The sequence below is a fragment of the Phaethon aethereus genome, assembly GCF_964289735.1.
Source record: "Phaethon aethereus genome assembly, chromosome: 3".
Classification (NCBI taxonomy): domain Eukaryota; kingdom Metazoa; phylum Chordata; class Aves; order Phaethontiformes; family Phaethontidae; genus Phaethon; species Phaethon aethereus.
In genome coordinates, this window is record NC_138576.1 from 36,528,801 (window position 1) to 36,556,078 (window position 27,278).

Genomic DNA, 27,278 nt, shown 5'->3' on the forward strand with positions numbered 1-27,278 from the left:
ATATTTCTTGAGAAGGAATGTGACTGAGTGTATGACTCAACAAAACATCAATGGAAGAAATTGCAGTATATTCAGCAAATAATGAACAAAGCAGCAGGATCAAATGGCGTTCATCCAAGTATTGTAAGCGGAACCTGGGGATAAAGGAACTAATGACTGTAGTGTGTTACTTGTTGGTTAGCATCATCTTTCTGCTACAGGTAAAGAAGGCAACTGGTATTATCTCAGCTTCTTAAAAAGGCAGTGGTGGTATTTGAGGAAGTTTACATCAGTGAGCTTTGTGACTGTAGAACCCAAATTCATAGCCATTACAATGAAGACCAAAATTAATTTCATCATTCCCTCTGTAGAGTCCTTTACCAAAGGTTTTTGGAGAGGCTAAGTTGCCGCTGGATAAAATGGAAAGTTTTATAAGGACCAACTGGCAGTAGCTGGAAAGAGAGGGCAAAAATGATTTGTTCTGTAGTAGAAGGAGTAACCCATTGAATTCTGCAAGGTTCTGTGTTAACATTGGCGCACAGCTATAAGGAAAGAGGTTCAGTAGAGAGGCGACCAAGTTTGTAGATGCTGCAAACTTTAATTGGGTTAGTATAAATGGCTGGTTAGTTAAAGAAAATTGCAGATGCTCATGTTTTGGGTTATGTGGGTTAAATTCATATATGAGATTCAGTGTCGGTAAATGCCAAGTAATCTAAGATAATGAGAAGTAGGAAAGAGAATTTTTGTAGACAATCGCTGGCTCTGAACTGGTTGTTACCAATTGTGAGTGAAAGATGGAATTACCTAGTACATAAAGATCACTGCAGTTCTCTGTAACAGTGAAAACAGCAAATCCATTGTTAAGACTTACTAGGAAAGGGGTAAAGAAGAAAACAGAAACATCATGCTGCTTCTGTAGAAATTAATGGCATGTATGCATCTGGAATATTCTTCATAGTGTTGGTATCCTCATCTCAAAAAGGGTACAGTAGACAAGTAGAGGTTCAGAGAAGCATTGAGAGTGATTTAAAGGCGTGAAACAGCTTTTATGTGAGGAAAAATTGAAAGGGCTCATTTTTTTTTTTTTCCCTCTGCCTGGAAAAGGATGACCGTGAAAGAAAACAATAGAGATCTATGTAGTCATGGGTGAATAGGGAAGGATAACTTACTACTATCTTCCAAAGTACAAGAACTGGAGAAGTGGAGCAAAAGATAGTAGATTGAATCAGGACAAACAAAAGGAGATACTCGTATAATTAAGCTGAGGTACTATCTGCTGCAAGATACTGTTGATTCTGTAAAGTCAAATTCATTAAAAAAGCAAGCGGGGAGAAGAAAAAAGCTAGCAAAGGCTGTTAAACACAAAAATATCACCCATGGCTCAGGGAATCACCAGTAGATGCAAGTAGCTGGAAGCAGAGGTTGAGTATGCAGTAAGTATTTCTGTGTACGCTCTTTATACTTTACCCTAGACATCTGTTGGTTTCAATTTTTTTTTTTCCCTTTTCCACCAAAACATAGAGTTGCATTCGTTATTTCTAAATGCATTTCCAACTATGTAAACTAAAACATAGTAAGAAAAGACACATTTAAATTACACCAAAATCAAAGCTGCTGCATAGTTTGTTATGTAGAATTTGTGTGAGACAGCTCTTAGTCACAATAATTAGGGCCTGGCATGAACAGTGCCTTGCTTTAATGAGTGCTGTTTCCATGCTCTGGACCTCCTTCACTTAAGAATACATTGATGCCATCATTTTATATGAAAATGTCCATACTGTTGGATACTGAAGTAGATAAATCTGAAATGTAAAGTAGTGTGACTGTTCTCAGAACTTTCAGGTTTTTACTTAGTTGATGCTAACACTGAAATTTCAGTTAGTACCAGATTTTAATTCAGGTCAGTGTAAGATGTTGAATTAAAAAAAAAGTATTATGTTGAAACTGTACTTGGGACAGTTCAGAACTGTTGTTTTTATGTGGAAAAAATAAATATGTGCTTGGGTATTAGACATAAATAATATGTATATGTTTAAATATGTTAATATTATTTATGTTTAAATAATAAATGTGAGGACCCTTTGTGTGTGTGGCCTGTAGTTCATATCAGAGAAGGAACCCTTAAATTTACAGATGTCAGTAAAACAATTGAAATGCTTGTAAAACTATCATGCATCATTTTTAATAGCTTGCTAACTTGTTGCATTAGTAATAAAGGTGTTGGCAGATACTCAGTTGTATTTATTTAGGAAAATGGGTCACTACTGCATTGATGAACTTATTTTGTCAAACAATAGTTAAACATTGACCTCAACAAAATAAATACTTGGGGAAAATAGATACATCTGGTTTACTCCTCTAATTTGTGTTGATTCATAACTCAGCTTGAAATCAAGACTTATCTTAACTTGTTCTCATTTCAGCTTTGGATAGATCACAGTCCAAGAGAGATGGAGGTTTTAAAAATAATTGGAGCTTTGATCATGCAGAAGAAAGTGAAGGAGATGCAGAGAAAGAGTAAGGATGCTTTTATCTAGGCTATTGAAAGTATAAGTGTCTATTTATAAATAAATACGTTTTTGTAATTTATTAATAAGAAACAATATATTTTAAAATGTTAGTGATTAAGAAAAATGGTTTCAAATAAGCAATTATTTTTAATAGCATTGCAATATAAAAATGCATTATAATGTAAATTTAATTGTGAACATGGGGCTTACAACACAGGGCACAGTACATTTCAAAAGTGTTGCAATTGTCTTTTTAGCTACCGTGTAAGGAACAGAGACAAGAAATATGTCAACCTGCAAAGTAAAGAAATGGAAAGGTAGGGTATCCAAGGAGCTTCAACTACTACTGCTACTCAGTACTTCACGGTTATGATTAAGGTACTTCAGTAGCTGTAGGCCTACATCAAGTTAAACCGAGCTTAAAAGACTGTAGGTTTTTCTCCCTTGTGTTTATCTTACTGGGTAGTTTGAAGGCTGTTTTTGTTCCCTAATCATGTATTTCTTTACTTAGTATGTTTGGATTTTGACTAAAACTTAAACCCTGTGTGTGTTGTTTGAATACATACGTTATCCTTGTGACATTTTACTGCTACTAATATATTTTCGTGATATTAATGTATTTATTTCCAAAAAGACTGATGAATTGTTAAAAGAACAAGAAGTGTCATGCATGAAGAATGCATGTTAGCTTTATTTGTTGTTATTAGATATTTGGAGAGTAGGACCTGCAAGTTTAAGGATGCTACAGTCCTCTAGTGAGGAGAAACTGAATCCTATGGTTAAGTAGAAAAATAATTCTTCTATGAATTTGTATCTTGTAAAATTCTGCCAAATACTGTGTGTTGGAAGGGAGATAGGAAAGTAGACATATAGCCACAAACTATGCTGGAATATTACAAAAACATTAAGAAACATGAAGCTTTAGTCATTAAAAATGAGTTCAGGAGTTCACTGAAGTGTGAGGTAAGCATTAAGAGCTTTTGTGAAAACAGAACTGTATCAGAAGTTAAAACCACTTTTTACAGGTTCTCAAACTAAGGGCATTTTAATTTTATAAAATTAAGGTTATTTTTTTTCCTAAGCAATTTTACATCCATTTCTGGTGCACAGTAATATGTTTTAAATGTAATGGCAGTACATACAACACAGTATTTGTGTTTTACTTGTCTTCAGAAATAAAAGTAACTCACTTCTGTAAGTAGAACACCTATTTTCCTCCTAGTAATTTACTGCTGTTATCTGTCTGTCTCTGGCTGATGTTGACTTAAGAACACAGAAAAAGATATATATAATGTATATATAGTGTAGTGATACTAAAAAAAAAAAGTTTGAAAGGCTGATTATGGAACATGTGTTTTATATCATTGTATCTGATTTTAAGATGGTATTTCTGAGTGATTTTTTCATTCCTTTCAAATATTCTGTACGATAAACAGTTTTCCTGTTGCCAGCATTGAAATTTCATTACTTACATCAGTATTTTGTTTTGATACTTGTGATTTATGCGGAATCTTATCTGTAAGTATAGATAAGAGTAGTTGAAAATTGATTTAAACTGGAGATCCTGCCTTTTTTGCTTACCCATCCTCTGATACCATTTAAGGCAACTTCTTAGTCCTTCCAAACAGCTGTTTGTTGTAAGGTGCCTACATATTTACTTTTGGCAAAACCTTTTTTTTTTTTGTCTTAATGGCATTGTAAGCTTTGAACATTTTGAAATAATTTATGTATTTTGCTTTTCTGATACGTTTTTACTTTGTATAACAACATACTGAGAGAAGGGAATCTTAAGAAAACAAATTTGACAGTAAATTTTCCTTTTCTTTCTAAATTCCCTTTACGCTTAGCAGAATATTTCAAAGATTAGCAGCTTTAGTTCATAGAAGTGTTCGAGCATAAAGCTTTGTATTCCCCCAGTATTTTGAGTATACTATGCGATAAGTATGCATTCCGGCAATTTTTTAAAAATGTCATTCTTATTTGCTATGCTATGCTGATATTTACTGGCAGTGCTTGTAACTTACTGCATTTCTGTGTGGAGAAAGTTGTAAAGCTGAAGCAAGCATCTGGATGCGTCTCATGCTTGTTGTTGAGGCACCAGCATTTTAGTGTTTGACCTTATCACAGCTTTTTGCCCTCTTACTGGCAGACACACAATAAGTTTGTTTTGAACTGGCCCAAGAATAACATTCCAGCACTTAAAGGATTAGCTGTATTCTTGTATTACCCCATGAGATCTGTGTTAATGTTGTTGGTCAATACTGGATGTCTGCGTGGATTGCCTTTCCTCAGTGAGATGAACTCAAAATATGTGGCTAATGACCTCCTACAAAAGCAATTTTTAGAACAGGTAGATTATTTTAAAAGTGTGATGTTTAATTTATCTGGGGAATCAGATGGGCTGTTTCATGATGGTAAGGTGTCCAGTAATGAATACAAAAAGAGTAAAGAAGTTTTCTAAACTGGAAAAGATTTGGGAAAGTAAATGATCACCCAACACAATATATACATTCTTAAAAGTTGCTAGAGCTGATACTCGGCATGGAACTAGAGTTATGGAAATTCAAAGTGGTAATTGACAAGTATCTGATCCCAAAGTAAAGTCCGCTTGAAAGAGTAAAAGTAACATTTTTTGATGATTTACAAGATTTGATCTACTTAAGACAGTAATCAAGATGATAGCAAGTGACTTGAGACTTTTCTTGCTTTGTACTTGGAGATCATACAGAAGGAGAGGCATCTTTACGTAGAACAGAAAAAAAGACCAGTTGGTCAGTTGAACACACTGAAACCTGTGTAGACATCACAGAGTAAATGATGGACATGTGTTTCTTACGTAGCGGGAGACACGAAAGGATGACAGACTTATGCAAACATGGCCAAAGTAATAGATTAAATTGATTGCTGAAATTACCATGTTACAAGATGCTTCCTAGTTTTACAGGTTATTGTTCTTGAAGTGTCTTGGATAATTTATATTTACTTACTTTTTAATATCTGGGTAAATGTGTTTGAAATATGTCTTGATATGCCCCACAGTGCTTTTGTAAACTGATGGGCCCACTTTGCTTTGGCTGTCATGCTGGTTTTTTAATAGTCCAGTCTTGGGACTTCCACTGAGATTTATTCAATAATAGCCTTATAAAAAACCTGAATACAAATAAATGGGTCTAATTTTTTTATAGTGTGGTATCTTCTCTTAACTAACATTTTCTTTCAAAATGTTTTTTGTTTTTTTCCCCTTTTATTTAGGGGGATAAACTGCTTGTTCCTTTGTATTCCTGACTGGAAAAGCAATGATACTTTTATATTTTGCTTTATTTTGCTTTATTTCTGTTTAGCTTTTTTCCAATACTTTTTTCCTTTTTATTCCTTTCTCAAAAAAAGCCCTTCTTTATATAGATGTTTTATGCTATTTTTGTGACCCTGTTAGTAAGGCACTGTAGTCTTTAAATTGGTAAAAACCTTTTTGTTCAGAGCCTTAGTTCTTAATTTTTAGCTAGAGTTACTGTAACGGGATAGTATTGTGCATGAGTTGAACAGTACCACTACTTCTCTTGTGCCTCTGAATCAGGGCTTTTTTTAATGTACTGCCTACCACCATATGATTTAAAATAAAGAATGTACACAGTGTACTGTGAGGGGAAATCTGTCAGCCTCCTATTTTTATACGTAGGAGTTTTTAGAAAGAAATTCCAATTAAGTTTGAAACGTGACTGGATCAATTGGTAGTTGATAGAAATATACTTGCATCTCATTGGAGTGTAACCTCAATGATCAACAGAGGTTTAAAGTTTGGTTTGCTTGTACATATGTAAAACCATGGTCTATTAAACTGAGTTATCTAACTAGTTATTGCACAGTTCTTGATGCTTTAAAATACTAACCAAAGGGAAAGTGCTTAGAGATAAGTAAAGAGAATATTTTTTTTTTCTTGTTCATTGCCTAGATTTGAACTCCTCTTTCCAAAGAACTCTGTTTACCTAAATTACTTAATACTTTTTTTGTCTTAATTTTAGGAAAGACTTAACTTTGATTTGTATTAGAATTTTAATTAAAGTGTTAAAAAGTTAGAAATTATTGTTCTAATGTGAAAATCTCTCTCTGTTTCCCTGGTTAAAAGTGACAAAGTGTGGAGGCATAGCCTCCTCCCAGCAAGACCACTGAGGTTTCATTTCAGTAGTGTTAAAATGTTATTGTCTGCTATGTGGGAGTGTGGTATAGTGGGGTGTTTTCCTGCCTTTATAAATGGCATCTTTTAAGCAGGCAACTGTAAGCATGTGATACATGAGCAAATAGACATTACTCAGTTGCTATGTATTCTGCTCTCGGAAAAAACGGCCTTTCTGGTACTGATGCATATACTTTGCATTCCTTAAAATCTAAAAATATTGGTTCTTTTATAACATCCAATTCCCAAATATTTTTCTAGTCATGTCATCTTAGTTGCATCATAGAAGTTATTCTTGTTCAGTTTGATTTAAGGATTCTTTCAGTGTTTTGTTACCTTCTCTTCTCTCTCTCCCACCCAAACACCCTTTGTTAAAATGGTTGCCGTATTGTGGCATCTTGAAGCCCTGAAAGTATAGCTACTGTACAAGGGAATTTTGAAAATTGTCATGATTTTTGTACGAGCTGGAGATGAAGTAGGAAAATGTATCTAGAGGTGAAATGATCTGGCTAGGTCAACACAGTAGGTGAATGCCAGAGCTACAGGTACCACAGGTTGCTATTCATGTCTGTGCTGCAGTGTTTTATTTATTCTTTAGGGTTTGGAAAAATTCTGAAATCATTAAACTCTTTGTCTTCTGATGAAGGGTTGAGAAAGCTCAGTGAGCCTCCCTTGAAAGAATAATCTATCCTGAAAGGGAGTTTAAAAAAAAAAATCACAGTATTTTATAATTTTAATATCCATGGATGGTCTGTACAGAAGTACAACTATACTATTCTGTCTTTGCGACATTTTATATTGGAAATTAGTGATGATCCCCTACACTGTTTGTTTTACCATTATGCACCTAAAATTGTTGTAGTCTGTAAATTAAAGGAAAATACAACAGTGCCACTTGCTAAGTGTTGGTATTTACATCATTCTTCCCATATTAAAACCAACTGTGCACACAGTCGTCTCTCCTGAACTTGCAGAGTCTGCAGTTCTCACACCATGAGTCAAGAACTTTTTTCTTTTATTTGATGTAGGGATATCTGTATAGCGTAAGATGGAGGAATAAATTGTAACATGGAAGGAAATCTTGTGCATGGAAGAAGTTTTTAGCAAATTGGGGCGAGACGGGGAGTACTGAGTGGTTACCTTCTATATAAAAGAGAGAAAGTATGTATATTGCAGTCGACATGTCATACCTGCAGCTAAGAAATGTTTCCACCTTCACCTCCATCATTGTTTCTCTCCTGTGGCTGTTCCTTGGAACTCCTGGCATAACTGCTTGTATTCTTAAGTAATTTCTGCCTGAATAATCTTAATCAAAAAACCCCAAACCCATGCAATTACAAGTTGGCTAAAAGTTGTATTATTTTGTTGCAGCCAAGAGAGGAGTAACCTTATCAGGATTGATGAGAAGGGGTTATCTGCCAGTTACTTCTGGAAGCAAGAATGTGTTAGCCTAATCTAGCTGCTATCAGTATAAAAATGTATGATTGTGGTTTTAATTTAAGTACTTAAGATATTTGAGGATAATTGCCTATTACTGGAAAGAGTACATTTTCACAGTGTCATGGGGTGGGTGTGTTTTTTTGTAACTTCTTCCCCATTATAATAGTTGAAGATTACAGACACAGGAGTACTGAAGAAACATATTTTAATGAGCAGTTGAGCCAAACCGAATATGCTGTTTTTAGGAGGACATATTTTGGCAGTAATTGCTATGACATAAAATTTAGTTGTACATTAAGTTCTTCTCATAAAGCACTGTGAAGTTTGCAGTTTTAAACCACATACTTGAATATTGATATGCATGAACAAACTAATACTATGTTTTACAGGTTAATTTAGTATACTCAATTTATGCATAGGATTGTATAGAATCTGTCATGTTATCAGCACTGCCATAACAACATTGAAGGTTCAATAGTATTCTCTATTTTGAATTAATAACATACATTTAATTTTGTTTTTTGTGAAATAATTTGATGTATACTTCAAGTTCAGATTCACATAATACATCTGGATCACTACTTGCCCACTTTCTCTTCGTGTTGTTTTGGGCATATATATACAATGTGTATGTGATGCATTTAAATTTAAAGAGAGAAGGAAAAAAAAGCCCTTTGTGTGTTTTAAAATGTTTTGCTGGTGGTCTGTTGCATTACAGTGTATCTACTTTTCTCTCCCACATCCATCTAGTGAGGCAAATCTGCTCAGCATAGATGACGGTGATGGGTCTTTCAGTCCCAGTGAAGAAAGAAAGGTAAGTACTCTGTTTATCTCATAATGAAAATGTAGCTTTAAAGCTCACTAGGTTCTTAAACAATGTTGCGTAGTTATGTGTGTGGTATTATGAAATTAAAGTTTCTGTGTTGATTTAGCAACATATGCTCAAGCTGTTTGTCTACCGTTAACGTTTTTCTTTGACTGCTATAGATCTTGTTGATTTGTATAGTATTCTGAAAATATGAGCCTGAATAACTAGTGTTAAGTGTAGGCAATGATCATTAATGGGATTATATTTTTAAATTAAAATTATTAATCATTATATCCCATGATTGCTTAGTGTCAGATTCCCGATTTTGTATGCATATATGTGTGTGTCTTTATATATAAAGGGAGAAGATACATAGGCAAAAGCCATGCTTTTTGTGTTTTTTGATGTGTGCTGAAATAGCTGACTACTGCAAGATGCTTCATAATACTTTGAAAATATTCATATTTTTTTTAATAAGGAATCCTAGTAAGTAAGGGTGTAGATGGGGTATATTTTACGTTAAATTTGGTACACAAGCAGTCTACATTTATATAAATATTTTCTAATCCCTCTTAACTTTTGTACAAGTATTTTAATATATGTGAATTCTTTTGTTACAGTCAGTTCGTTGTCGGCCTGGAGCTGTCGGCACCAGTGGTGATCCCATAAAAACATACGCAAGGCGAGGCAAAGCTGGAAGCTTGAGACTTTTTAAAGGGAACTCAATTGGCCTCAACATGATGGGAAATAGCAAGAAACTGAGGTACTACATTTAGTTTTGTGTTTACTTACCGACTTGATCATAAATCAATGCTAAGTGAACAACACTAGATTGTTAAGGTCTTTCCTCTTCTGAAATGTTAACACATCAGTAAAATAACAGAAGATCATTAAAATAGAGTTAGTGTGTTCACTGGCATACTAGTCAGTGCCTTACCAGTATTATCTGCATGTGCTATTTTTTCCTTTATACAGTGCTAACAGGTAAAAGAATATTTCTAATATCCTCATCAAGAATTTCTTCTTTCCGTGACTGTGAATTGCCAAGGTTAGCTCAGGATGCATTTCCTGTTTTCCTTACTGCAAGATAACATTTGATTTAGGAGTCGTGGACTATTCCTTTAAAGGATTCGGCAAATATCCGTACTCCTACATGATAGCCCAAGATTATCACTTGCGTTTAGAGCTGTCAGGAACAGTGTTTAAGCATTCAGTGCTATACTTGCTCGTTACTACTGTCCCTAGCTTGTAACAGACTGATCTCTTTATTTAGTATATAATAAAAAGTGATACGTTCATGTAACTTTGGGAGTGTTTCATATTGCTAAAGTGCACTCAATTTGGTTACCTGTGGAGGAAGGAGAAGTTCGAGAGATAGCTAGCTATAGTTGGACCAGTTACCAAATATCTAACCCATACAGAGCTGTATGAGGGATGTCCTTCATTCTTGCATGCTGATCTGCAGAGCAGTGTTGGTTAGTGGGACTGTCTTAATCACAGAGTCACTTGAGAAAATCCTTGAAGTTCTGTGTGATGTGTGTCTTCCCCTACTGTTCTGATCTTTGAGCCTGATGTACAGGGAATGAATCCAGAATTTCCAATCTGGTCTGGTGGTCCATCAGTTTGATAGAGAAGAACAAATATAAGAATTATACATACTTCGGTCAAAATAAGGACTCTTCTTGCACTTATGTTGTAATTGTTACCTATTCCCGCATATCAATTTGTTGAATTTCAAAACCTAGATGACCCTTCACCCACTATCTTAACCAAATGTGATACATACCACTCTAATTTAATTTCTGTAGCTTGTGGATGGTCTCAAATTCATGCGTGCTCTTAAATAAAAAAAACTCAAACAACAAACCCAGCACAAAACTAAACCCCACAGATCCTGAATTTTCTGATAAAAGAAGACCAGTTACGAACATTTTCTTGTTAGGGACTACTGCTGTAAGTACGACATAAACAATGGTTTAGCTTACTAGGTGAATGAAGGATATTCTTAACCTGCATTCTTTTTTTAGTGGCTCAGTTTTGACAAACAGTGGAACTTGCACTGATGAGTAAAATTTTGCACTTGTAATTGTTCAAGTTATTGTTACTGTAACCAACATGCCATTGTACAGGGGATTGTTTGGGTATATGTAATGTATGTTTGGAACGGTAACTACAGGGTATTAAGTGTTATATGCTAGCTTATTTTGAATAAGCGTAAGCATCTGTCTTTATTTACATTTTATTAAGTTTTCAATAATGAACTTGTCTGAAGTCATGATTTCTAGCTAAATGTATTAAGACAAAAAAAGGCATGTAGACTTATGTAAAAGTATTACTCTCTCCCATCCCATCATTGTTTAAAAATTCATCTCTGCCCATTCACCGGTGTTTTTAAAAAAACACCTGTGAGTTTTGTTGTATAGGGTTTGTTCATATAAACCTAAACAAAATCACTGCCATCCCGGTGTCCAATGAAACATAAGAGCAAACATTGTGTTGTCTCTGCAGATGTTTCAGACCTGATCATATCAGATCCACAGATCAGACATGATCAGACATTTACAAAAAAGATTTCATTGAGCTTTTTGGTGAGAGTGCCTCTACATTTTCCCTCTCTTCCTTTGATTGGAATACAGTGTCTTGGTTTTTGAGATAGACTAACGGGGTATTATTTGGAACTTGAGAGCTTTTTTAAAATAAAATAGATTTAATAATAGCAGGGGGTTTTGTTATAGGTGAAAAGTTGTGTCATTGAACAGCAGTCTGTTATTTTTCAACGCATTCAGGGACTTCCTTTGCAGCTCTTGATAACACCGAACATGGGTACTTCCTTTTTTTTTAAAATACTTTTTACATTTACATAAATTAGCACAGTACTTCATTATCCTTGGTTTATGCTATGCAAATGATGTTTTGTGTTTCAGTCTTTAATTTTTAGTACAGACAGCAGTTTTATAAGATTGTAGCTGGGTTTCTGGCTTGCTGCTCTTCAAATTGACCAGTTCTTATGGAATCATCCTGCTTACTTCCATTCTTTAGGATTCTGTATTTGAATGTAGACACAAAGATAAAAACGCCTGTTATAAATCTGTCTGGACTTCTTTACTCTGTTTTAGTAGTTAAGAAGCCTGTGCATGTACATTATATTTGTTTTTGCTTTTGAGTATACCTAACCACTTAAAATATGATTCCTCTAATTCTCTGGAAACTGAGACTAGAAACTTCTTCTGTCGGACTGTGGCATTTGTAGTGAAATCCAACCTTACTATGTAATTTTTCTCCCTTTTCTATTAAAGCAGTCATACTTGACTGTATATGTGTGTGTTTTTCTTAAGTTCCAGAAAGGTATATGGATTCTATTTTGTTTTTAAGGTAAATAATTGCTGAGGTTTTTTTAGACAGTTTAAACATTTAGTTCAGACATGTTACTTGGATTGGGACTGTCTTCTATGGACAAATATAACATTATAAACCTAAGACCTAGTATGACTTACAAAATTCATCTTAAAAAAAAAAATAAAATCTGTGGCATGTATGTTACCTTACTTAAAGGTCACGTCATCTACTTTGAAAGCAGGCATCCAGCTTCTGACTAGTGCTGAGCTGCATCCTGAATTTAAATGGAAAATATAAGCATCCACCTTCTTAATAAGCTGTCATTAATGAAGGAATGTAGTGGGGAATAATGGATGTGTGTAGGCCACTGTGACTGCCGTAAACACTTGATGTTCGATTAAAACTCATACTGCCAACATTGTTTAACTCCTTTTCAGATTTTGGTCACTAAGTCTGCTTGGAAACGGGATTGTGCTATAAATGATTATCTTGATTTAAAACCTTAATTGTGATATCGTTATGTCTTGCATAATACATGTATCACAACAAAATCCCCAAATCAGTAAAAGTTTGTTATCCAGTCACTGTCTGTAGTGAAGATTGGTGGTGTGTTCACTTTGACATGCAGCATGGAAGGTGCTTAATAGCACCTTCTTTCCAATATTTGGATTCTTCAACTAGAGAAAACTCTGAAGGTTGATAGTGCAGTTAAGCTGCTAGATTAAGTATAAGAAGATCAGATAATTGAAATTCTTGAGCTATTCATAGTGATTTTTATCACAAAGTTGAAGTCTCTCTTTTTCCCATCTTGTCTGCAGAATAGGGATTAAAAACACTTCACATTGGTGGGGCTTGACTCAAATTAGTATTATTGCAGTACAATATTCCCTAAAATTCAGGGAATGAGTGATAGGAAGAAGGGATATGTGAGGAGAGTGAGAAGAAATTTTCACTGTACATCTCCACTTGTATGTACAAAAATTTAAACCAACCAAAAATTTATCATCTGTTATCTGGTTAAGCAAATAGAGTATCAAACTCTAAATTAAATCTTAATAGTTTTGTGGTTTGTTTTGGGTTTTTTTAATCATGAGGTCTTACTTTAAAGTGCTTTTATCTTTGCTAGTTTTGAATAACATATCAAAATTTCTCACATTATTAAGTTCCTCAACTTATTTTTTAATGAAATATTAAAAAAAAAATCTATTTGATGAACAGCAAAATTAATTTAGTCTGTAGTTGTGTCCTGTGTTCCTGAAATGTCATGCTTCCGTTACTTCTACAGTGCAGTTACTTGTCCAATGCAAGATTTCTCTGTGCTTTGCCTTTTGTATCTGTGGTGTTAGGAAGTTCTAGGATCGGTTCATAGAATGTGGTAGTGTAACCTTGTTTTCATCAGAGCCTAGATTTTAAATGATTGTGTGGTTTGAGATCATGTCAATGTATGTGTGTATGTATCAGTATAAAGATGTATGTATTGGACTTACATACCTAATATACTGTAAGTTCTTTGAGACTTCAAGAGCATTTGTTCTTTCAAGGAACTTAAAATTATATTAATTTTCTTGAAACTGTGCTGCAACTTGCAAACCCAGATTTCAGTTTGGATGTGCCCATTTTGCAACTTGCTCGAAATTTTGATTAAATTTCCTGGTGATTCTGTCTGCACTGGGTATGTTCTATTCAAAGAACAGGATTATAGAGCAGATTGTATTTTACAGCTGTCCTACTTGGAAGCATATCTGATGCCATGTGAACCATTTAAGTGTGCCATCTAGAACAGTCTGCTTTGACTCAAATCTGATCACCCAGCAGGCTGCGTTATTCTATTCCAGACCAACTGCAGTTTCAGGTTTTTTTGCTGCGGGGACACAAGACTTAGAGTTTCCCAATCATGATGGTTTGGCAAAGCTCAGATTCAAGAAATGAAATGATAAAACGTGAGATAGGTGTGTTTATAGACCGGTTTGCGTGTTTAAACTCCATTAAGTCTTAAGCATTTGAGAAGGCATTCTTGCGCTCTGCTTGTGATTGCTTTTCTAGTATCTCTTTCAAAGACATTAAACTGGAAGCCAGAAAGGATTTGAGACACCCTAAAGTATTTGGGGCAAGTTTTTTATTTCTCTATTAAACACTAAACAGAAGGTTCACTGCAAATTAGTCTGGATGATGACTGACCAGCTGGAGTTTCATAGTCTTGACTTGGAAGAATGTGGGATGAGTGTGTTTCACCCCTTTCAAGGGGTTAGTGATTGAATGGGACGCTATTAGGTTAGCTTGAGAAAGTTGAACTGTTAACTCGGAACACTTATGATGTTTCGAAACTTCATATTCTAGAAAAGAGAATTTTACCATTTGGTTGGTTTTGATAGGTCTTGTTCTGTTATGTTCATGGTTATGTTATGATCAGTCAGAGCATACCAGTCATGGTCAGTCAGAAATGCTCTGAAAGCTTCTAGTATTGACTTAGGATACCAATATAAGGCTCACAAAAGGGTTTGTAGTGCTAAACTGGAAAGACATTTAAAAAGCAAAGTTTGCTCATGTTCATCTTCTGGAGGAATGTAAAGGAAGGATTAGGAATTGGTTGCCAGCTTTTGGGAGAATTTTGGTACTTCAGGTTTTTTTCATTGTTCATAACAGGACAAACAACAGGAGCAAAACTTCTGCTGAATAATACTTTTGAGAAATATTTTTAATTAATCAGAATGCTTTTTCACATTTTATTTAATGCAGTTAAAACTTCCAAGCAATTTTACAAGCAAAATTTAAGCTTTTTATTTCCATTTCCATTGAAACAGTTTGCATGATCAGCGTGCTGTCTGTTGAAAGTTACGTGGTTTTTGAACATTTCAAATGTAGTAGTATTGTGTTCTGACACGGAAGCATGCAGGATAATTGTTAGGTCCTAATGATTTTCAAAAGAGTACTATTTTATTGATCTACTGTATCTTTATATCAGATTTTACTAGAGAGGATAATGGTAACTAATCTTCTCTCCAGAATTACTTGTTTTACATAGTAGTGAGATTCAAGTGTCAAAAGGCAACAAATGAAGGAACTGAAGAAATGCTAAAAGACATTGGTGAATATACTATCTCTGTGCAGAGTCCTGATGAGATATTTGAGTACCTGAGAACCAGGTTTTTCTTCTTTATGAGATTTGTTGTGTTGTTTCAGTTACCAGCCATCTTACATGCATAAATTTGCTGCGTTTATTTTTCCTTATGAGTAATAAGATGAGGGAAATTCCTGGATCTGCAATTCAGTCTGTTCACATGATATACGCTTTAAGTCATATTAATAAGAAGCTAATATTAAGCCTTAATACAATGTATAGATTGAAGTATAAAATTAATTATAAATAGTTATAATTAATTTAAAAAACAGTATCTTTTTGCAGTGATGGGGTTGAGTAAAGGACAGCTGGTTCACAAGTGTTTTGGGTGGTGATAAAATTTAAAAAAATCTTTACCTTCTGGAAAACAAATAAAATTGTGTATATTCTTATTTGTCTATTTTATTCTAGGGCTGAATGTTGTTTTGCCTGTCAGAGGATCCTAACAAATTGTATTACTGATTCAGAAATACTTTGTTGTTTTTTGGATTTTGTACGGCTGTTACTGTAAAAGCAGGACACCACAGTTTTTAGCTAAGACAGTGTACAAATACACCAGGGTCTTTTCTTAAACCATTTTTCTGTATGTTTGCAGTGAAAATGCTCAGAATATGTCTTGTCCTGTAACTGTGGTACATGGTAGACGTTTTCATCATGCACACGCGCAGACAGCTGTAGTAAAAACAGCAGCCCAAAGGTAAGACTGCATTTGTTTCTCCAGATGTTCCTATTGTAAAAAGTCCTTTCTGGTTTTGTATGTAATTGTTTTCATTATGCTATGAAGTGTTTTAAGGAAACATAAGTAATTACATGGTGCATTCTTGATCATAAGCTTTGATCGTAATACTGAAGTTCCATAAAACTTACCATTTAGGACTTACTGTTATGTAATCTTACAATTTACTGGTCTTAAAGCACACTATGACACATATTCAGTAGGAGAGCACCTGGTAATGTAAATATACTTAGAAAATACTTTGAAATGTACTTAGTATGCAGTAGAAATTCACATAACTGACAAAATTATAATCAAATACTAATTCACAGAAACTCCAGATTGTGTAAGAACCATCTAAAAATTAAGCTGTAGATCTGTTGATCATATATAGTCTGTAAATACAGCATAAAACATAAACTGGGACATCTCACAGAACCAAGATTTTGTGTGTATATAAATAGTTGTTAGAATGGGCTGGAAACTGGGGAATTTTACTCAGCTATGCTGAATTAAACATCATTGTTTTGAAAACTTAAAACTACATCAGACTTCTAGGGTTTTAAAAATTTTTTTTACAGGCTTTTCATACCAAGCGTGTCACAAACATAGGAGCTAACCATTGCTTTAAGGAATTTTCTTTAAAAATTTGTCCATTCAGAGCTCTTTTTTTCTATAAATTTAATGGATTTCCATGAGCCCACAAGTGCTTCATTCTGTCAGAATTTTGTAGCCGCCTTCTTCTGCCCTCTTTTTTCCTCTGTCTTTAGTGTAGACTTTTTGGGGTGGTGGAATCATATGTAGGCATCATCCTCTTTTCCATCCCACTTCCTCATTTTCATTTGCTGTCTTCAGAAAAACAAAGCCCATATACTAATGTGAATGAATGGTGTGATCCAAACATGTATTAGGGTAATCTGGCATTGAAGAAACAGACTGAAAAATGGATTTTGGCAGTCGTGTCCCTGAGGACCTACACCATTGTTGCCTCCTTCCATTTCAAACTGTACTAATGGAAAATAGCATGGACATTTCCTTCCCCTTAGTAATAGCAGATGCAGTAGTAGAGATCTCCCCTTTCTTTATGTTTCTTCCCATCATTGCAAGTCAGGGATGACTAAGGAGGTCTGGGAGAACTTTCCCCACAAATTAAACTGAAAGATGAGGTTTATGTTATCAGTGTGGTTTAGGCTGAACCACCTGTGCTCTTTTCTTCTTACATGCAATCCGTTTTAGAATATTTTTGTTCAGTGTTCCATTGAGGAAAGCATGGGGCATCTCGAAGCATTCATGCCATTACCTTTCACTTTTTTTTTGTAATTCTAAGGGATAAAAACTTTTCTCTGCAGTGCTAATTAAAATGATTTGAAGTAAGCAAACTCATGCAAGACTGCTCTTTCTTGGATCTCTGACTGTTAACCTTAATAAAATCAATGTGGTTCGAAACAGCCAGTCAACATGGATTCATCTTGCCTAGTTAAGTGCCGTAGGCTTCTTCGGCATGCAGGTGTCCACTCCAGAGATTCTTAACCTTGAGGGGACGTTAGACTTGCCTGCTTGCCTTTTTCACCTATGGGACTTGCTTCCTTATAAGCCTACAAGGTAATGTCGAGAGAAAAAAAAAAGTAGCGGCTTTGTATGTGTGATGCAGAAAGAAAACTAATGCATAGTATGGGCAAGCTGAGTATTGCATGATGTAATTAGATAGTAGTCATCTTGAATGTTTCTAAGTATGTTTTCCTTTAGGGTTGTTATTGTAGTTCATTTACATTAACAACAGACAATTAACTCAATGCTAAGGATATTTTAGGAGTTTCAAAGGCAGGAAATAGTTATAATAATTCCAAGCAGTGTTTTGCTGCTGGAGGATCTAATTCACTGAGGGTGAGCTTTATTTACAGAGGAACTGTGCAGAGGATATTTAATTCCAGTATCTTTTGCCAGCTGACTCACTTGACTGTTTTAAAAAAGCTTCTAAATCTGCTTCTGAGTTAGGGGATTGAAAACTAATAGAACATGGTCTCCTGTCATACATTTTTTTTAATTAACAAAGAAGGGGAATCTCAAGGCTACTTGATATAGAAAATGGAGTTTTATGAATGAGAACACAGTAATTGGGGCGGGGGGAAGACTGTTTAAAACTGTTTATCATACAAAATTCCAGTGCATATGAAGTGGGTAATTTTCTTTGGTCATATATTTTTAGGTTTTTTTTTTTTTTTTTTTTAATATCTTTTTTTGCTACTTTTTACTGACATTACACAATAGTTGAGTTTAAAAGTAAATTCTGGTGGTGCCTCCTCAGAAAGGAGTATATGCAGAAAATGTGGATGGCAAACCAAGAATAAAGTTCTAGGTACATATCAAGACAAAGAAAGGCTGGTGGCATGAAAATTGAGTTCTAAGGTGTTGGGATTTTTTTCCTATGCTAATTTCCAGGCAACACAAAGTTGTGTTCTTTTACGTTGTTTACATTTGTAGAATTGTTTTATGGTATGGTGATCAGTAACAATATGGGGAAAATAGTTTTAACTAACCTATCATATTGTTCTTAAATCTATAGTGGATTATTAAAAGGATAACCAAAAATAAAAACCTGATTAAATTAGTTGTAAGCAGATTGAATCTCTGGCACTAATGTTACAGACTGTGTTATTGGTACTAGGTACTTTGAATGGGGAGGGTGTCACATGGGGCAAACTAATTATGAAACGCCAGTGTAATCTCTATCATGTTGAATTTGGAGCTTGTAATTTGTACTGTATTTCTCATTTCTTTTTCCAACTTTTTTGCACATCCATGTTAATTTAAATTCTGGCTGAATATCTGTTGCAGTCATATTTAAAATATAAGTTTCCAGTACAACAAAATTCAGCATTTCAAAAGAAAATTTTGATAAATGTTATTAATGTTTTTTTCCAGTGGAATCTGGGGATGAAATTAAAATTTACTCACTTCTGATACAGCAGGTTTTCAGATACGTCTTAGCCTGGTGGTGTAGTTGGTTCAAACTATTTTGCTTCATTTAATGGATGCATAGTTCTGTTATGCTATTGACTGACTGTTCTCTAGGACTTGGCATTGGAATAGCATGTATGTACAGCATGTCTAACAAGTCTTGTGCATGAGCTGCATGAAGCAATTCTTAGGGACACTGCTCGTTATAATTCCTGGATCTGTCCAGGATTCTCATTTCTTAATCTTTCTGAGATGTAAAAGTGAGAATTCTTTTAAATGCACTATATTAATACGGAATTTTAAAACAAATGAGGCATCTAATGTAATGACAGTGTACAGTATTAGGCATTCTGGAAATTCTTTTCCTGCCTTTAAGTTTCCTTAGCATTAAAATTTGCAATGCTTAACAGTGTGACTCTTCACAGCACCGGTAAACAATTAATCTAAGTTACTTATTAACTGTGCCAAGGATACAAAGATAGTGGATATGGCTCCATATGGACATGGTTTGGATCTGACTGGATTTATAAACTGATCAGATGTGACCTGCACAAAACCAGTTTTTATTGTTTGTAAAGGCTATCTTCAGTTGGAAGCAATTTTTTCCCACTTTTATCCAGCATTGACTGATTTACCTCCACCCCAGTCTAAGCGGCAGTGGTCACGTTCAGTCTTGAATTCCTCTTGCTGTCCTCCCAGAAGCCAGAGCACTGTGGAGATTTGAATGTCTGTCTGTTTATACTGCAGTCTGTAGGATTATCAGGATTACCTCCTTACCTGGTTTACTTTCAATCCTGCCATTCCTCTGAGTAACAGAATTAGAGAGTGTGCTCTATTCTTGTGAGTGTTCTGTTTGTGAAAAGGAAAGGAGAATGAGTTTATATTAATTTTAATATTAATAATATTAAGTAATATTATTACTCTGTTTAATTTGACTGAAACAAAACAGGAAAACAGTTTGAATTTGTTCTGGTTTAGAATAGTGTTAGTGTAATGCATATACAACAGAAGTTTGTTAGGCTTTTGGTATTTGGGAGGAACAACTACATAGATTAAAAGCTTACAGCATTCCATATTGCAAGTTTTGAAAAGGCAGGAGAGATAAAGATACTGTTTTCAAGTTGGCTTCGTGCTGTGCTTAGATCTGTTTTTATATCATCTATACCATAATCATATATATTGGTATACAAAGGACCTGAGCTGTGAGCACCAGTTACATTCATTGACGTTAAAGGAGACGCTTCTGAAACTAGTGGCCCTAATTTTTAAATATTTTTGGAGATTCTTTTTAGCCAGAACCTTAGGAAGAGGCTGGTTGCATCTTTTTATCCTGCAGTATCCAGTAGCTGGTTGCATGTGGTCTCCTAAATATTTTAGTGCTTTCTGATTTTTTTTTTCCCCTCAATTTAAACACTTAAGTATTCTTTGAATAGCTGGAAAAAAGTTGTTACATAAATTTGTTTTATCTTTTTTTGCGTGGCAATCAGGGATTAGCAACGAGGCTTGATCTTAATTAATATATTAGGATTCTGTCATGTCAGGTTCTACATTGCAGTGAATTAAGTGAGATGACAGTTGAGTTTTACACATTGAAAAAGAGTCAAGACAATGTAGTACTTAGGCCACTGACCATTGCTGTCTGTGAAGTAACATTTGTTTGTGCGTTTATAATTACTGTTACAAAAACACTCTGAAAAATAATAATGCTCTTTTGAGAACTAGTCCAGTGAGTGCAAGAGGCAATGAAACAGTTAGAATTTATATTTAGTAACTTTTGAATTTAGTGCTGTGCAACACATGTGGGGCTTTGCATCTTATGTGTTTTTTCTTTTTTCATATTTTAAGCAATCTGGACCGAAAGGAAAGGTAAGCTTACTGTTGATGAAATGAGCATGGCAATGAGCATTATGAAAATTAACTGAATGAGTGCTTTATCAATGCTAGTTAAAGAATATCCAGTCCAGTCAATCATATTTGCTCATGTGTGAGGGGGGTGGTTTGTTTTTGTTCTGTTTCTGTGGTTCACTTACTCCCTTTTACGAAAAAAGGATCTTTACATTCATCTCTAAATAATGCTATGTTAATGTGAACTTTGGGTACTTTCCACTGGAAATCTATCTATCTATTTATGTACCCAATGTGAAAATAGATAAATTTTAACTTTCTCTGGAATTTAAGAATTAACTGCTAATTCTTTTCGTAGAGCAGCAAACTTTGTGTAATAGAGTGGTTCTAAAGCGTATCTTAGTAGGGTGTTTAACAGCTTTCCCTCTGTCATCTCGGTTTGGTTTGAATAGCATTAAAGGTTTTTATTGCATTACTGTGTACATTCTGTTCATGAAGTGTATATGTTAAAGCGATTAACAGAAAATGTATGGGAAAACCAGTCACACTGTAAAGCTCATTTCTCGCTCATTTCACGTCTGTTTTACTGCTGTTAATATTTTGTTAGCAAGGTGAAATACCATACATTTGTTTTTCTTTCTGTATGGCTTAAATTTATGTTAGTGTAAATATTTTGTTGATAGTAATGAATTTATTGAGTTTTCATAAATGTCCTATGTAGATGGTTTTTTGGCAGTATATACCTGATATCAGGTTGAATTGTTTAAACAGTATACATAATGTTTAAACAATAATGATATAAATTACACAGAAATCTTGTGTAGATCTGTTCTTTGTGAATTCAGGATTTTCTAGATTTATTTCAAATTCAGTAGTAAAATCAAGCCTTTCTGTTTTATGGCCTTTTGTTATGTCTTAAAAGAAATATCAGAGATACACTCACCAGTTAGTTTTGGCCCTCTAAGTAGGGATTTAACCATCCTCTCGCTGCTTGGGCTTTGAGTTCATGTATGTTTTCCCATTTTTCTTTGTGCTGCATTTATGTTACTAGTTAAGGATTCAGCTATTAATGTTTTTAATTTGGTACTCTATGTCATAGGAAGTTGCATGCTGGTGATCTTAATTTTCCTTTGGGAACACCTGCTGCTCCATCATCCAGTACTACTGGATATGTTCTTTTTTTTCTCTTTCCCTGCTTTATGTTGCTGTCCTACCAGGGTAAGATGATTTAGGCAGGAGCTGCTAAATTTAGTCTTAATCATTACCATCATGACATGTGCAGCTTCAACTCCTGACTTTCTGGCCCAATTAAGGCTACTGACCTGTGTACTAAAACCCCAACTCCCTGTGCTCCTGCTTCTTTCTTTCAGCCTTTGACTTTTGTACTCTGCTTTTCCTGTAAGACACACTGAAGGTAAATCTCACCTCAGCAGCTTGATGCTTCCTATTTGACATGCTTTACTCTGTTTTTGTGTAATGATGTAGAAACCAACAACCTGCCTGCAGTGGTATACCTCCAAGTAACAGTATAGAGAGGCAGAATGAGGAAACGCTGAGTAAGGCAGCCTTTCAAAGAGCCAGGCTGTGCGTTAAACACAGCTCTTATGTGAGCCTACACCTCAACAAAGTTAGGAGTTGGTGCAGCCTTGCACATACATGGTATTTTTGATGTGGCTCATACCAAATTGTGGGTAGTTTTGAAAGCTCTGATCAGCACTGTATCCAGAATTCCCAAATCCAGATGTTTCTTTACGTTTGTTCCTTTCTATCATAGCCAGAAATTGTCCCTGTCCCTGCCCTCCTACCATTCCCCCCCACTCCCACCGCCGTTGTTTTTCCCTAAAAAAGAAATTCTAATACGAAAATTTCACTTTGACTGGAGGGTGTCGGAGATGCCTGTCTATCAGCCCAGGTGACGATAGCAAGGTCCAATTCCATCAGCAAAGGAATATGGCAGTCATCTTGTGTGTGTGCTGAAAATGCTGAATCAGTGACACCATTCTGTTTGGGCCAAACATGTTTAGTCAAGAATTCTATACCATTTAGCACTTAAGATGTGTCAAAAATTCAGGACCCTCCACAGTCCAGACTACCTCAGTATTTTTGCCATGTCAGTTGCAAGAAGAGCCTGATCTTTCTTGGTCTTGTAATTAATGTTTTGCTGTTTCATGCTTTACTCCGTCTTGAGGTTGCTTTTGTCAAATAGTGGTCTACCTCCCTCGTATTTAAAGGTATTAAAATCAAAACTGCTTATAATTGAGCTAAATGAGATGCCTAAAATTATTTAGTCTCTGAGCATGGAGCCTTGTTCTTCAAGCAAAATAGAAATCTTACAAGAAATATTTTTAGGAAACCTAACAGGCAAAAAAAAAAGTGTATTTTTTTATATTTGCTAGGATGGCATGAACAGCAATCAATATTGTATTTCTTGTTTTTGCTGTTAGACACAATATGTAGGTAGTCTTGCATCTTGATCTGTTTAGCTGTTTGACTCCTCATTTATTTCTTTTGAAATGAGAGACTATTAGTTTAATTTAGGATTTAAGAGCATGAAAGGATTTGTTTTTAAGTATGTTACATTTTTTTAATCTTGTATAAGATTTTTTTTTTTTCTATTCTGAACAGTCCTATTAAAGATAGGTGTCATGTTCAAATTAAAAAAACTACTATAGTTTCTACTCTGTTTCTGGACTCACACACAATTAAACCGCTCAGTGTACTAAGTACTTTACTGGACAAGGTATCAATGGATCTGCAGCTGTTCAAATGGTAAACATTGTGCTGAGGGGCTTCATTTTGTCATCTGTAAAAACTATGTGGTTGTGGGCTCTGCCTTTTTGTTTGTTTGTGGGTTTTTCAGGAAAGGAAACTAGTAGGAGGCACTTAAAATTGCTGACCTCTTGTGAGAGGGCTGTTACTGTCTCCAGGAAAAAATTTTTTTCAGATGAAATCTACAATTACGTAGTATCTAAAATTGTCTTTGCTTTTTGTTTCTAACTCAAAGCAACTTCACACCTGACCTTGAATTGCTAACCAAGTAAAACTGTGTTGGAAAGCCTCAGTTGACATGGAGCTGTTTTTTGTAACTTAGGTTTAGGTGTTAATCGTGAGCATATGAGTAAAACTCTTATATTGTGGGAGAAGAAAGATACTCATTTTATGCTAGCCTTTGAGTATTCTTGGAAGTGTTTGGCCATTTAGTAAGTATCAATATGAGTCTATCCTGATAACACGAAATTCAGACAACGGTAAATAATCATAGAATAGTTTGGGTTGGAAGGGACCTTCAAAGGTCATCTAGTACAACACCCCTGCAATAGCAGGGACTACTTCAACTCGATCATGTTGCTCAGAGCCCCGTCAAACCTGACCTGGAATGCTTCCAGGGATGGGGCATCTACCACCTCTCTGGGCAACCAGTTCCACTGTTTCACTACCCTCATAGTGAAAAATTTCTGCATTATATCTAGTCTCTTTTAGTTTAAAATCATTACCCTTTGTCTTATCCTGATGGGGCCTGATAAAAAGTCTGTCCCAACTTTCTTATAAGCCCCCTTGAAGTATTGGAAGGCTGCAATAAGGTCTCCCCGGAGCCTGTTCTTCTCCAGGCTCAACAACCCCAATTCTCTCAGCCTGTCCTCACAGGAGAGGTGTTCCATCCCTCTGATCATTTTTGTGTCCCTCCCTCTGGACCCACTCCAACAGGTCCATGTCTTTCCTGTGCTGAGGGCTCCACATCTGGACACGGGACTCCAGATGGGGTCTCACCAGTAGAGGGGCAGAATCACCTCCTTCGACCTGCTGGACGCACTTCTTTTGATGCAGCCCAGGGTGTGGTTGGCCTTCTGGGCTGTGAGCGCACATTGCTGGCTCATGTCCAGCTTTTCATGCACCAGCACCCCTAAGTCCTTCTCAGCAGGGCTGCTCTGCATCCCTTCATCCCCCAGCCTGTACTGGGGGATGTACTTCTCAGATATCATGGAGAGTGGCTTGGCAACTACATAAGCCCATTCCCTCAAGACTCTGCAATGCATCTCATCAGGTCCCTTAGACTTCTGCATGTTCAGGTTCCTCAGGTGGTCTCCAACCTGTTCTTTTGGGACTTTGTGGGAGGGACTGGTCTTCCAGTCCCCATCTTGCAGTCCATCCACTTGAGACCTATGGGAAGAGAGACTGCCAGTGAAGATTGAGGCAAAGAAGTCATTGAGTAAGTCAGCCTTCTTCTCATCTGTTGTTACCAGTCTGTCAGTCTTGCTCATCAGAGGAGGTATGCTTTCTTTGGCCTTCCTCTTCTGGCTGACAGACCTGTAGAAGCCCTTGTTATTGTTCTTTGCAACCCTTGCCGAGATGACCTCCAGCCATGCCTTGGCCTTCCTTATGCCATCCCTACACAACTGGGGAGCGTCCCTGTACTCATCCCACGATACCTGTCCCTGCTTCCATTACCTGTTCATTTCCTTCTTGCCCTTCAGTTTGCCCATTAGGTCTCCACTCAGCCATGCTGGTCTCCTGCCTTCCTTTCTTGATTTCTTACACCTGGGTATTGAGAGCTCTTGCGTTCTAAGAGTGTCTTTAAAGATCTGCCAGGTCTGTTCTGCTCCCTTGTCCCTGAGGGCAGTTTCCCAGGGGGTCCTATTGACTTAACTCCCTGAAGATCTGTAAGTTTGCTTTCCTGAAATTCAGGGTCCTGACTTTACTCTTCGCCTGCCCCATATCCCTCAGGACTGCAAACTCCACCACTTCATGATTAGTGCAGGCTACCTCCAATCCTGATGTCAATTAGCTCACTTGTGTTGGTGACCAGCAGGTCCAGTATCGCATCTCCTCTGGTAGGGCTTTCTGTTACCTGGCTTAAGAAGTCATCCTCCATGCACTCCAGGAGTCTCCTGGATTGCCTGCGGCTTGCTGTGCTATCAGATGTTGGTGTGGTTGAAGTCCCCCAGCAGGATGAGAGCCTGCGAACATGATGCCTCCTGTGGCTGGAGAAGGCTTCGCCAAGAGTCCCCTTGGTCGGATGGTCTGTAGTAGAGACCAGCCACAAGGTTCCCTTTATTGCCTTGGTCCCTGATTCTTACCCATAAGCTTTTGACCTGCTTATGGTTATTCTTCAGAGACAGCTCTTAGCACTCTCTCCATTTCATGATGTAGAAGGGCAACACCTCCACCCTTCCTTCCTCACCTGTCCCTTCTGAACAGCCTGTAGCCATCCATAGCTGCATTCCAGTCATGGGATTCGTCCCACTAAGTTTTGGTGGCAACTAGATCATAGCTTTCAAGCAGTACGGTATCTTCTAGCTCCTCCTGTTTGTTGCCCATGCTGCGTGCATTGGTGTAGAGGCACTTCAGCTGGGCTGTTGGCTGTGTTACCCACTTAAAGGAACCTCCTTTATTTCCTCTGAGGTTTTTCTCTGCTGCAGCAGGCTCAGGGGGCCTCGCTAGCTCCCTGTCCCTCTAACCTTGGTGTGTCATCCCACAGCTTGTCATGGGTGAGCCTGATACTACCCTTCTCCCACTTTGAGTTCTAGTTTAAAACTCTGTCAATAAGCCCTGCCAGCTGTGTAAGGCCTTTGACATAGTCCCCCACAACATCCTTCTCTCTAAATTGGAGAGATCTAGATTTGATGGGTGGACAAAAAATTGACTGGATGGTCGCATCCAACTTATCATGATGTAATGATTAGTTTGAGTTCTGCCTTGTATTTCCACCAATTCTGCCTTTAATGTAATCCTTTGTGATGTGCATTTTTAAAGAAAGTGTTCAAAAAGATCATACACTTAATTTATGTACAAATTAAATGTCAATTATAAACAAATTCATGTCGACTTTCTGATCTTGTTTCAGCTTGTGTGTGTGCGCAGGCATTAAAAAAATTGTGGGGGCTAGCAGGATTGTTTCAGAGACACATGTGGCACAATCAGTAACAAATGAACTACTTAATCTGTCATCAGTGACGTGCTTGTGGGCACTCATGGTAAAGTACTGTGACAGCTCCACACTCTGTTGCAATCCAGCCATCCTTGTTTCTCAGGTGTTTTTGCTGCCCGAGTTTTCCTTCACGCTGCAGCCCCTCAACACAAAAAAGCATGTTTGTGTTTAGTAGTGGACTAGTACATTTAGAAGGCTAGATTTGTAAGAAGTGTTCCAAAGGGCACTCTACATTAATCTTGTTCCAGAGATGTTCGTTAATAATAAAATATGGGAAATGCTTGAGAAATATTACCTAGAAATGCAGAAAACTCAAAGGTTTTGTAATTTGATACATTAGGAGATGTTGTGCTGAAAGAAATAAAAATTCATGCGTAGCACTGATGCCTGCTTCAGCCAAATTTTTTGTCAGATGGGTCCCCAGAATTTAGCTGTTAGTTTGTGATGTTACTGCCTACAGCCCGCTTGCTGT

The 27,278-nt window shown here is 36.3% G+C and overlaps 1 protein-coding gene across 1 annotated transcript in view; it reads left to right on the plus strand.

Moving 5' to 3' along the window:
- The window catches only part of SENP6 (SUMO specific peptidase 6), a gene marked incomplete at both ends in the record, with an annotated part of 84,358 nt that overhangs the window by 17,884 nt on the left and 39,196 nt on the right, over positions 1-27,278 (plus strand). Inside the window, 5 exons of the mRNA XM_081997940.1 lie at positions 2,403-2,496; positions 8,851-8,914; positions 9,529-9,671; positions 15,958-16,059; positions 20,881-20,901. Coding sequence (XP_081854066.1) covers positions 2,403-2,496; positions 8,851-8,914; positions 9,529-9,671; positions 15,958-16,059; positions 20,881-20,901 — 424 coding nt within the window. The remainder of the gene's footprint in view (positions 1-2,402; positions 2,497-8,850; positions 8,915-9,528; positions 9,672-15,957; positions 16,060-20,880; positions 20,902-27,278) is intronic.